General features: G+C 39.7%; 1 protein-coding gene across 1 annotated transcript in view; it reads left to right on the top strand.

Annotated features, from left to right (window-relative positions):
- The window catches only part of LOC309961786 (vomeronasal type-2 receptor 1-like), a gene marked incomplete at both ends in the record, with an annotated part of 32,255 nt that extends 28,639 nt beyond the window's left edge, over positions 1-3,616 (top strand). Inside the window, 4 exon segments of the mRNA XM_082839277.1 lie at positions 575-698; positions 2,538-2,578; positions 2,580-2,868; positions 2,871-3,616. Coding sequence (XP_082695403.1) covers positions 575-698; positions 2,538-2,578; positions 2,580-2,868; positions 2,871-3,616 — 1,200 coding nt within the window.
- Positions 3,617-12,367: the final 8,751 nt, after the last annotated feature.

The following is a 12,367-nucleotide window of genomic DNA, read 5'->3' as shown; positions in this document are numbered from 1 at the left end:
CTATGTTTACCACTGGGTTTTCTAAGCTCTTTTTGTGAGAAAATATTCCAGTGCTGTGCCTTGTCCACTTTTCCTTTTTGCCATACAATTTTCCACATGGAATAGACCTTTCATTGTTGTTTTCTACTGATTCTGTATGACACATCTTCAGACTGTGTTGGGATGACTTTGCTGAGAAGAAGTCTTTCTCAGGTACTCAAGATGATTCTTGGGATCCCCCCTCAAGCAGAAACAGACTTGACAAATTATCCTCTCCTCAGAGCCCCATGGACATGGAGCCTGGTCTGAGTCTTCAAGGTTAGAAAGAGTTAGGTTTGGGATTAGCTTTGATAATTTCTAGAATCAACCACAGGACTTTTCTAGAATCCCATTTCTAGAATCAACTATAGGACTTTTAGCAAAATTCCTCTAGGCTTTCCATGTTATTATTCTCTTTGTCTGTTATCCTTGCCCAGCTATCCTGGGTTTCCCAAGATATTGCAAAACTTCCACAGAAATCCAGGTGGAAACTTTCTTAGCCTGGCAAGGTAGAGACAAAGGGCTTTGTTACATGCATTGTATTTATCTTTGCTAGCTTCCCCATTCAGTGTGTACTGACCTGTGTCAGCCTGGGACCCGGAAGGGAATTCGTCATGGGGAACCAATATGTTGCTTTGACTGTATCCTGTGTGTTGATGGGCATGCGTCACAGGAACCAGGTAGAGATGGTCATTTTTTCACTGGTATTAAAATGGAAGGATATTAAACATGTTCGGGCAGAGAGGGCCTTGGGAACCTTCTTTATAAATAGATGTGAACAACTTATGACAAAAATTATAATCCATCAAACTATTGGATGTTCTGTGCAGTGAAAAAAATTATAACATTACTTTTTTTAATATAAATTTATTTGTTTTTATTTATTTATTTATTTTTGGGTCTTCATTGCTATGCGTGGTCTTTCTCTAGTTGCAGCAAGCGGGGCTACTCTTCATTGTGGTGCACAGGCTTCTCATTGTGGTGGCTTCTCTTGTTGCGGAGTATGGGCTCTAGGTGCGCGGTCTTCAGTAGTTGTGGCATGTGGGCTCAGTAGTTGTGCCTCGCGGGCTCTAGAGCGCAGGCTCAGTAGTTGTGGAGCACAGGATTAGTTGCTCCATGGCATGTGGGATCTTCCTGGACCAGGGCAGTGTTAGTTCCAAAGCTGCTACATTTGGGAAAAAGACCAACATCCATGAATTTAAGAGGGGAAAATTTTTTTTAAGTGATATGTGAAATATGAATACATGGGTTTGCAAAAAAAAAGTGTTTAGAATTATTTCAATTTCTGAAATAGATTAAATATTAGTTATGGAAAAATGTGAATGAGTAGTAAATAAGTGAATTACAGTTCTATGTTTTACAGAATTATCTCTAATTTAGAAATATAAGATTTAGAAGTACATCCCTAAAGGCAAAGACCATAATTACTCAAAGTCTGTAGGACAAGTGAATTCTATATCTACTGCTCTATGAATTTTTCACTACAACCTGTTGAATTGCTGTTCTTGACCAGAATTTTACTTGGGCTTGGTATGCTTAGCCCTATGGAGCATGTTGCAGCAGGTTTATTTTTGTCTCTACCTTCTGTTCAAGATAACAAATTGTATGTCTCTTGCCAAAAGGCCCTCTATAGCAATTTAGTTAAAAGAGGATTTTAAAAATGTAAAATTTTCCATAAATGGAAAACAAGCACAAGGTAATCTGAACAACTCTTTGGACCCCATGTGGCCCAGTCTCTGCACAGAAACAAGAGGAGTCCAATCCAGCAGTCGGACGTGATTGAAAGGGAATTCCAGTCTTTACCTGCATCTCTCATAAGACAGTGAAGATATCCATTTCATAATCTACCACAAATTCATCTCAGATTTTTTCTTACGTTGCAATATTCTCCTTTGGAGCCTCTGCCCAGCTAAATGCCCCAAAAGTTTTTTCAACCTTAGTCAATGTGGTTGTTTTTGTTTCCTTTCTTCTAATTCTCAACCTTTCTTTACCTCTTCTCTCAAATCTGCATCTGGAGGGTGAGGAGAGGAAAGCTGAGTGGGCAAAGACAAAATTCTCTTCAGTAGGTGGAGGAGAAGCTGAATGAAAGATTGAAAACCCTTGTATTTTAATCAACCGTATCCCTGTCACAGTACTCTTAATTGTTTCACCTTAGTAGCTTTAATGTTCTCATATATTTGTGGATTGTTCTTGGGCTTATGAGGGTACACACCTCCCTTCTCAATTAGATAATTGGAAGAAAAAGAAAAGGCATCTTACTGAAAAAGGCCCATGCAGGAAGAGCTGAAACCAAGACGGGAGACTGAATTTCCAAAATTGAAATCAATTCTCAATCTGTAATGTTAGCTGCACACTCTAAAGACCATTTTATCACTGCTTTTTTTTTTAAAGATATTATATATTCTCTATAGAAAATTTCAGTGAGTCTTGCATTAGGCTTTTGGCTCCTCTGGGCTATTCGCAGCTGAAGGGGACAAGTGGATTTCTTTGCAGTCAGTCCTCTGTTCTTTGTTCATTAGGTCAAAGGGAGTGTGAACAATGTGGTGAAGACTATTGGTCCAAATGCACAAAAGAGCGAGTGTGTGCTGAAAGAGGTGGAATTCCTTGCTTATGATGAGGTCCTGGGATTCACTCTTGTCGTTCTCTCCATCTTTGAGGTGTTTGTGGTTTCGGCAGTCACAGTTGTGTATGTGATATACAGACACACTCCGTTCGTGACTGCCAATGTCCGGGAGCCGAGCTTTCTCATTCAGGTTTCTCTTGTCATCACGTTGCTGTCTTCCATGTTCTTCATTGGCAAGCCATACATCTGGTCCTGTATGGCCCGTCAGGTCACTCTGGCACTGGGCTTTTACTTTGCCTGTCTTGCATTCTTGGAAAGACTATTTCACTGTTTTTAGCCTACAGAATTTCCAAATCCAAAACCAGACTTATATCCATTCACTCTCTTTATTGGAAAATCATTGTGCTAATCTCTGTTCTAGTCGAAATTGGCATATGTACAGCCTACTTAGTATTAGAACCCCCAAGGGTGTACAAGAACATGGAATCTCAAAATATAAAGATTATTCTGGAATGTTATGAAGGTTCTGTAGAATTTTTGTGCTCTATATTTGGGATGGATGTCTTCTTGGCCTTGCTGTGCTTTCTTACAACCCTTGCGGCTCTCCAGTTGCTGGATAATTACTATGAAGGAAAATGCGTCACCTTTGGAATGCTGGTCTTTTTTATTGTCTGCATCTTTTTTGTCCCTGCTTACTTGAGCACCAAAGGCAAGTTTAAAGTGGCCATGGAAATACTTGCAATCTTGGCATCCAGCTATGGTTTATTGGGTTGTATATTTGCTGCCAAGTGCTTCATTATTTTGCTGAGGCCAAAGAGGAACACGGATGAAATTGTTGGTGGAAGAGTTCCCACTGTAGATAAGAACATCCAACTGACTTCAGCCTCTGTGAGCAGTGAGAACAATACCATGGTGTCAACTGTTCGGATGAGTAGAGTCATGGGTTGCATGTGTCCCTCAGAGCTGCAATGGTGGTATGATTCAACATTCCCTTTCAGGTGGTTCCCACAGCAGCTGCCTGATGTTCTGGGGTAATTCTGAGGATTTGGGTTCTGGTAGTTTAGTCAAAGCATGGCATATGAAGTCTCATACCATTTATCAAGAATTCGAATAACTGTTACTATTTTTTTAACATCTTTATTGGAGTATAATTGCTTTACAATGGTGTGCTAGTTTCTGCTGTATAACAAAGTGAATCAGCTATACATATACCTATATCCTCATATCTCCTACCTCTTGCGTCTTCCTCCCACCCTCCCTATCCCACCCCTCTAGGTGGTCACAAAGCACCAAGCTGATTTCCCTGTGCTATGCAGCTGCTTCACACTAGCTATCTGTTTTACATTTGGTAGTGTATATATGTCCATGCCACTCTCTCACTTTGTCCCAGCTTACCCTTCCCCCTCCCCATGTCCTCAAGTCCATTCTCTACGTCTGTGTCTTTAGTATTGAAATTGTAAACCACTTCATTAAAACCTTTCATAATACTTTGGTATAAGGAGTGCATGGCAGGGAATATAATAGGCACAAGTAACCTAACATGGTGGATACAAATATTTGGGTCTTGAATATGCTTTTTCCCCCTATATCTTGGGTGTCTGATCTAGAAATTTTCATTAGACAAAGTCACCTTGTGGGGACCGAAACAGACATCTTGTTCTACATCCTGTTAATGCCTCTACGGAATAGACAGCTTTGCACTGACTGAGGTAAGAATTACATACAGCTCATAAACTTTCCCTTGGAGCAGAGCATTTGGTAAGAGAATTTTTGTTTCAAAGGACTCTGCATCATACAGAGAATATTGAAGGAATTGAGATGTGAACAAAACTCAGTTCTTTCTTGAATTCATAATGAAAATCGACCAAGTTTCTCCCAGAGGGAAGGCAAGGCCTACCTGCTCCAGATTTTCCTGGAGAGTAAGTAGTAAAGTATTTAAGTTTCAAAACAGTCTTCTTAAAAAATAAAAATGAAGGGAATTAAGTGTCAGCAAAGCAGTTATTAAGTTGATTATATAGTGAATATCCAGCTGGCAAAAAAAAGCAAATGTTTACCTATAGCAGGTATTAGAATGAAAGATTTTTCAAGATAAATTAAGTGATAAATATTTGCCCTCTGGTTATCCAGAGTTAACTGGACTGTTATCAAAATGTTTTCAATCTTCTTTCAGCTATGAAAGTTTTAAAATGACCTATATATATTTATGTGCATATGAATTAAGTGTGTAGAAAAACAGAACTTGTAGAAATGCTGATCAGCAATGGGTTTGGGAAACTAGAGAAAATAAATGTTATTAAAAACAAAATATCAACTGAACTTGCCTGTTTAATGTTTACTGGTATAACCTTACAATGTTAAGATGCAAATTTTATCTAAAGTGGTCTGAAGATATCACTTGATGATTTGGTACACATGCATTGTTACAGAAACTGGCTTATGGCAGGTAAATTGAACAATATGTGATTGTCAAAGGATGATGGTCTAATTTTTATTATTGATGTATTCTTTGTAATTAGTTACCTATCAAGTATTAAAATGTTTCTCATAACATTCCAAGATAATATCTCATAACATAATTTCTCATAACATTCCAAGATAATATCTCTTTGGATGTCATTTAAAAATTATTTCTTGTGAAAAAAATGACTGTATTCTCTATTAGCACCCGTTGCCTCAGAAAAGAATCTCATATAGAAGTCACTAGTGATACTCCCTGCTGTGGGTGAGCATTTTCTGGTAACCACATGCTAGGCCTTGGGGAGCAGCTCAAAATTAATTTCAGAGTGTTGCATCAAAATAATGTGGTTATCGGTTTAGGGAGTAACATAAAGACTAATTGCTTGAAAGAAAAAAATTGCAAATCAACACTTTACTCAAGGCTGACCTAGGCACATGCAGGTCTGAGCTCTTTTGTTTGTTTTTGTTTTTTGTGGTACGCGGGCCTCTCACTGTTGTGGCCTCTCCCGTTGCGGAGCACAGGCTCCGGACGCACAGGCTCAGCGGCCATGGCTCACGGGCCCAGCCGCTCCGTGGCATGTGGGATCTTCCCGAACCGGGGCACGAACCCGTGTCCCCTGCATCGGCAGGCGGACTCTCAACCACTGCGCCACCAGGGAAGCCCCCTGAGCTCTTTTGAAAAATGTTTATCAGGGCTGCTCAAGTCCACAGTATAATATTAATTCCTTTGGGTTAAGCAAAGAAAATTCTTGATGAAAAGTAAACATATTATTGAAAAAGGAAAAATATTCCAACTGCCAGATTAATTGCCTTAAAACACTCTGATCTTATTACTTCCTGGCTTGTCAACTCCCAGTGGCTCTCCACTCTCTACTGCATGAATCCAGCTGCCTTAGCTTGGCGTTCAAGACACTACAAACTGTTTTCCATCTTCTATTTCAACATTTGTCACCTGCCACCTTCCTGCCCACATTCTTATAACACAATCCAACTGGACTCCTGCAATTGCTAGAACCTACCTTCTGTTTTCCTGTTATCATGTTGCTCATACAATCCCCCTTTTCCTCTAATGCTTTAATAGTACTTCAGTCATCCGTCCATCCGTCTGTCCATCCATCCATCCATCCATCCATCCATCCATCACTGAAAGCTTGGTGTGCATCAGATTCAGAGTTAGACACTGATGTACAAAGTGTCTAAAATGTACAAAGACAAGGCATTGTTCCCCACTTCCAGGTACTTACCATCATTTGGGATGATAGATAATAAATTAACAATTATCCAGTCATTTGATAAAGCTTTGATTGTGGGAGCATAGAGGAAAGGCTGGGTGAGTCAGGTCAAGAAAGTCTTCCTGGGTGAGGTGACACGTGAATGAATTCCTGAAGGACAAGAAGGAATTAGCCATATTAGAGAAAGATAAACTAATGTGTGCATTCTACCTAGCCTAGTGCTTGGAGCATGGTACATGCCAGCTTTCTTTTCCTTTTCTCTAAAGGACTTTAGAGAAACTAAACTAGGACTTTATCTGTGCCTCTTTTATGTCACTAGCCATTTTCTGCCTTATGCTGTGGTTATCTGCTTCTCTGTCATATCTCTGTTGCAATGTTATAATTTATTTTGTGAAGAGACCTTGCCATATATATATATATATATATATATATACACATATGTATGTATATATATATGTCATTCTATCTATCTATCATCTATTTCTCTTTGTAGACTTAACATCTAGAAAATATCTTGTACTTAATTGGTGTCCAATGATTTTATTTTAAAAAAATGAATGAATGGATGAATAAAGTTATCAAGATAGCTAACCACTCACCTCACAAGGCCCAGGGGCAATGTTTCAATGTAAGTTAAGGAAGCCTGGAGCACAGAGAGGTGGAAGAGGTAGAAAGAGCCTATTGGGGGAAACACAGTGCATTTCCAAGACAGCAGGGACCAGTTTGAGAACAAGAGGCACTTCAGTTTGGGAAGGGAGAGGGAACACAGGACTGAAAGGAAAGGTGAGTAGAATGGGAGTGGGCAGTCTTGAAAAGAATTTTTCTATGGTATTCATTTGACTATTGTCCCATGGTATTTTCTCCTTCTTATAGTCTCATTTTTGAAGAATAAATGCAGTGTTTTATCCTCCCTCACAATTTCTTCCCTTTTGAGCTGTCATTATAAAAAGCAGAAGTTTGGAACATCTGAAGGCAGAGTAATTATTTATATCCTCAAGGTAGAATTATTTACAAAATATGTAAAAAATCTCTGTGAAATAGACTTGCTTACATTTTTAGAGGATTGTGATACATTTCCCCTGATAGTTTTGGAAAAACAGTTTGGCTATAAAAGGCATAATGTGAAAATACAAATAGCCCATATATATTAGTTAGGGTAGGTTAACTGCTGGAACAAACAACCCCTAAATCTTAGAGGTTTAACAGATTAACACTTAACACACACTAAGACTAATGTATGGGTTCTTTGTCAGGCTGCTCTCCTGGATGGCTCCCTTCCAAGCAGTGATTCAGGGATGCTGGATAATCTGTATTTGTCCCACCAGACCCATTCTCTGCCCCTATAGACTGCATCACATTAACTCCCTTGCCGTTTGGCTTCCAGTGGGTTTTACTTATGAGAAGCACCAATGGGAGACTGCAGAGTGAGAGGAGAGATCTGGGTCTTTGTTGTTTCAACCATGGCTCATTCTTCTACTTGTAGTCCTCTCCCATGACTATGGCTCTCACCAGATGCTATGTTTAATGATCTGTCCCATTCTCCTTTTCCACCTGAGTGTAAGAACAACTTCCCATTGTTCCTAGTCCAAAGTGCTTTGCCATCCTTTGTTAGATCCTTTAACTTTGCCCACTCATGTCGATAGTCCTTCTTTAAACTCTTTTCCCTTCTGAGTGTATCAGCTGTTTCCTGCTGGGACCCTGACTCATACAGTGACCAAGTTTCTTTCATTTTATGATGCTGCATTTTTCAATGCAAGCTTTGCAGACTCCAATTCATTGATGAATGTAAATAGGCTGTGGGAAGGTCTGATGGTGACTAGTCTGGGTATAGGCCGTATAAACTCTTGAAATATTAAACAAGAGTACAACTCAAGGACAAAGCTTCCACTGAGGAGAAAATACTAGGAGTAGGATCCGAACTGGTCAGGACAAGGACAACAGGGGCAAAGAAATAAAAGGTTCAGTCCAAGTGATCAAAGTAAACCTTACTGATTTAAAACTTTGTCATAGGGACTTCCCTGGTGGTCCATTGGTAAAGAGTCTGCCTTACAATTCAGGGGACGTGGGTTCAATCCCTGGTCAGGGAACTAAGATCCCACATGCCGCGTGGCAACTAAGCCTGCTCACCACAACTACAGAGCCCATGCATCCTGGAGCCTGTGCACCACAACTAGAGAGAAGCCCGCGCACCGCAACGAAAGATCCTGCATGCCTCAACAAAGATCCCGCGTGCTGCAACTAAGACCTGATGCAGTAAAAAATAAATAAAATAAATAAATAATATATAAATCTTAAAAAAGAACTGTCACGTTGAAATATATGATAGAGTTGGACTTAGGTCTAAAGGTTTTAGATGCTTTAGGATAATGATTATAGTCAGTTATTTTTGCTAATGGGATGAAGCAATAGTAAAGATAATCTCAAATTATTCATTAGCTATTACTGTCATATGACTAATTTTATCAATAAACGTTCCAGGACTATTTAGTGTGTTTGTTGCAAAGTGGTATGGGATGTTACTGACCATTTTCCCATCAATACAACATCACTCAGAACACTTTGGAGTGCTTCATGGAAATGCTTTGGAGTGTGGAACACATTGTTTTGAATATCCTCAATTGTGAAGAATTTATTTTTTCAGAATGATTAGATTTTTTACATATTTATTTATTGTTAAACATTGAAAGGAAAATATAAGAGAAAAACAAAAGGTATGTATAAAACTGAATGGAATAAGAAATGGGGTAAAGCAAAACAAAAATGCAATGTTAATTACCACTTTGGGAAACTATTTGCACTATCTACTGAAGCTGAACATATACCTACCCTATGACCCAGCAAATTTACTCTCAGGAATATACTAACTAAATTATGTCTGCACGCTTACCAAAAAGATGAATTGGGTAATTTTGATTACTTAAGCAAGAAACTACCAAATGCCCATCAAAAGTATAACAGATAAATAAATTTAGATGTACTCACACATGAAATACTGTACAGCAATGAGAATAAAAGGACTGCTTTGTGGGGAAAAGACTGCAGGCAGGTGAGCTTGAGAGCTAGGAGACCAATTTAGAATGATTACTGTCATCTAGGTGACAGATCATGATGGCTTGGACAAACAGCAGAGCTCTCAGCAGTTTGTTGCTAAGCAGACACTGTCACATCAGATTTCCTGATATAATTTAGACATTTGACAGTTGCACATCTGAAGTGCATGTTTAAAAGAAGAGGGGACACATTGGTAAGCTACCATTTATGCACCTAGTATTACTTCCAAAAGTAATCCCATTATTTTGTACTGGCTTTTACTGCCTTTTGAAATTCTGTTTAATAAGGGAATCATTTAAGCTGATAAAGCCACCTGGATAGAAAATGATTTTCTCAGAGTGGTTGCCAGAGCTCTTTAGTAATTAAAAAATTGAATGAAAGATTTCCTGCTTCTTTCCCATGTTAAAGTCTAAATATCTGCAGGTAAACACAGACCTTTTTTCCATTCTATCTTTATTTTGTACAGTAATTCTTTTAGAAGTGCTGCTAAGAGAAGAGTGCATATTCTGGGTGGTGTCCAGAGAATGAAAATGGATGTAGGATGCAGATGCTGTTTCTGTTCTTTGAAAAATTGCAGGCTAACACAGAAACCATGGCTTGGTAGAAATGATGTGTGAAACAGAAAGACACAGTCTCTCTGAGTCACTTATAAATCTGATGACATGCAAAGAATTTAGAGTTATAGCCTAACTAGCAAATGCCTTTTTTCCTACTCCCAAAGACATCAAAATTAAGTTCTACCCTTCTCTTTGAAGCTTCTCTCCATGTTGCCATGCTTTTTTGGGCTGCAGTACATTGATTTATAGGTAAAGCATAAGGGTTTCTAAGGCTAAACACAAATTATTTACTACATTCTTACTGGTGGAAGTGTTTTTGGCCTTGCTTTATCAATTTCAACTTTAAAAGTAAGTCTCCCCACAGTGGTAAGCAGATTGACAGAGCAGCCAACATGCTTAGCTAAGGCCTTTGATTGGGGGAGACAAAGACACAAGGACTTACATGGTACCCTAGTCTCTCAGAACTGGTTGGAAACAGCAGAACAAACTGAGTAAATGCAAAGAATTTAGAATAACATGGCTTGCAATCAGTAGTATACTTTCCTGCTGTTTAAACCAAGGTGAGTTACCTTTTTTCTCTAAGCACAAGTCCTGGCACATAGTAAACATTCAATAACTTTTAGCTGGTGTCTTAGTCTGCTTGGGCTGCTCTAGCAAAATGCCACAGACTGGGTGGCTTATAAACAAGAACCACTTCTTTCTCCCAGTTCTGGAGGGAAGCCCAGAAGCCCAAGATCTTGGCAGTGACAGATCTGGTGTCTGGTGAGGGCCTGCTTCCACATGGTGGGAGGGATCTCTCTGGGACTTGTTTATAAGGGCACTAATCCCATTTATGAGGGCTCTGCCCTAATGACCTGCCAAAGACCTGCCAAAGACCCCACAACCTAGTACCATCACCTCAGGAGTTAGGACTTCAACATATGAATTTTAGGGGGGACATAAACTTTCAGACCATACCCTCTAGTTACATTGGTAACTAACCCTAACCTGAACTTAACCCTAATTTTAACAGAGAGAAGTGAACTGTTACCTATCAGTATAATTATTATTAGCTAGATATCTCCTGTCTATTTAGTCCCAGCCCCATGGACTGAGCATTTTAAATTCCAGTGGGGCAGTGAGCCCTCCTTTAGTTCCTGTGATAGTCAGTGGTGTTTCAGAGTCTCATTCCTGAGATCAGAAATCTGGGAATCATTATAAACATTTCCTTTTCCTTTAGCTGTCACCTCCATCCACCTTCCAAGCCCCACATACAGCACGATTATCCACTAATTCCTGTCACCTCCATCCTCAATATGGCTCTCATATCAGTTCTTTCCTCTTTATTCACTTAATCCATCAGACACCCTTTGCCCCAATACTTTTTGTCCCTCTTATCCTGCTTCTCTCTGCAGCAAGTGTCCTCCTTCTAAGATGTGTATCTAATTTTGTCACCTCCTGGCTAAAATCATTTACCATTCAGTTCTTGTTCTTTGTTAATCTTTCTCTCTGGATACTCTTTCTTCTTGACCCTTTGTGGCCTCCTTTCCCTGTAGCTAAATTATTTACAATTCCTTGAATTCATCTCCTCTGAGAAAAGGTGACTTCTTCTTCCTGAATATTATGTCATTCTCTGTCCTCCTGTTGCCAGCTATCTTCCTCCAATCCTTGAAGACTCAGGTAACATGTCACTTCTCCGTGGAAGTTTTCTGAGCAACCTCTCTCCACTAAGTTGGCTTTAGGCACCTTCTCCGTGCTTTGTAGCACTCCACGCCTACTTTGATTGTAGCATTTACCATCCTGTATTGTGATGGCCTTTGGAAGGGAGCACCATGGGCTCAGGGAGCTCTGTATGTTCATCTTCATATTTCTTGTGCCTGGGAGAGGGCCTGACACATGATAGGTGCTCAATAAATGCATTCTGCATACCACCATCCAGTACCAGGTGGCTGCTGTACTGGGAGGCTGGTGTTTTGGGTCACTGTAATCAAGATACAGAAGAAACTACACATAATAAGTTGTGTTCATTTTTAAAGTTTCTAAGCAGCACTGGCATCAGATTGTATTTTAGTCCATGATTGTGGCTATATTGGACCTTCCTCAAACATAGCCCTGCTCTGGGACTTCCCTGGCGGTCTAGTGGGTAAGACTTTGCCTTCCAATGCAGGGGGTGTGGGTTTGATCCCGGGTCAGGGAGCTAAGATCCCACATGCCTCAGGGCAAAAAACCCACAACCTAAAACAGAAGCAATATTGTAACAAATTCAATAAAGACTTTAAAAATGGTCCACATCAAAAAATGTTAAAAAAAAGCCAAAAACATAGCCCTGCTCTGTTATAAATGCCATAGTAACAGGTACATAAAACACCATAACAGAATCTGAGATCACTTGCCTCTGGAGAAACAGTCTTTAGCCTATGGACAAACCACCATAAGCCATAGTCACCCATCAAGGTCAATATAACATGTTGCTGGCTTGGAGTTTTCCAGGCCACACCAGCTAAAGCTGG

This window comes from Leucopleurus acutus (assembly GCF_964270905.1).
Source record: "Leucopleurus acutus genome assembly, chromosome: 5".
NCBI lineage: Eukaryota > Metazoa > Chordata > Mammalia > Artiodactyla > Delphinidae > Leucopleurus > Leucopleurus acutus.
Note: the sequence above shows the minus strand (reverse complement) of the source record. Positions and strands in the feature narration are given on the sequence as shown.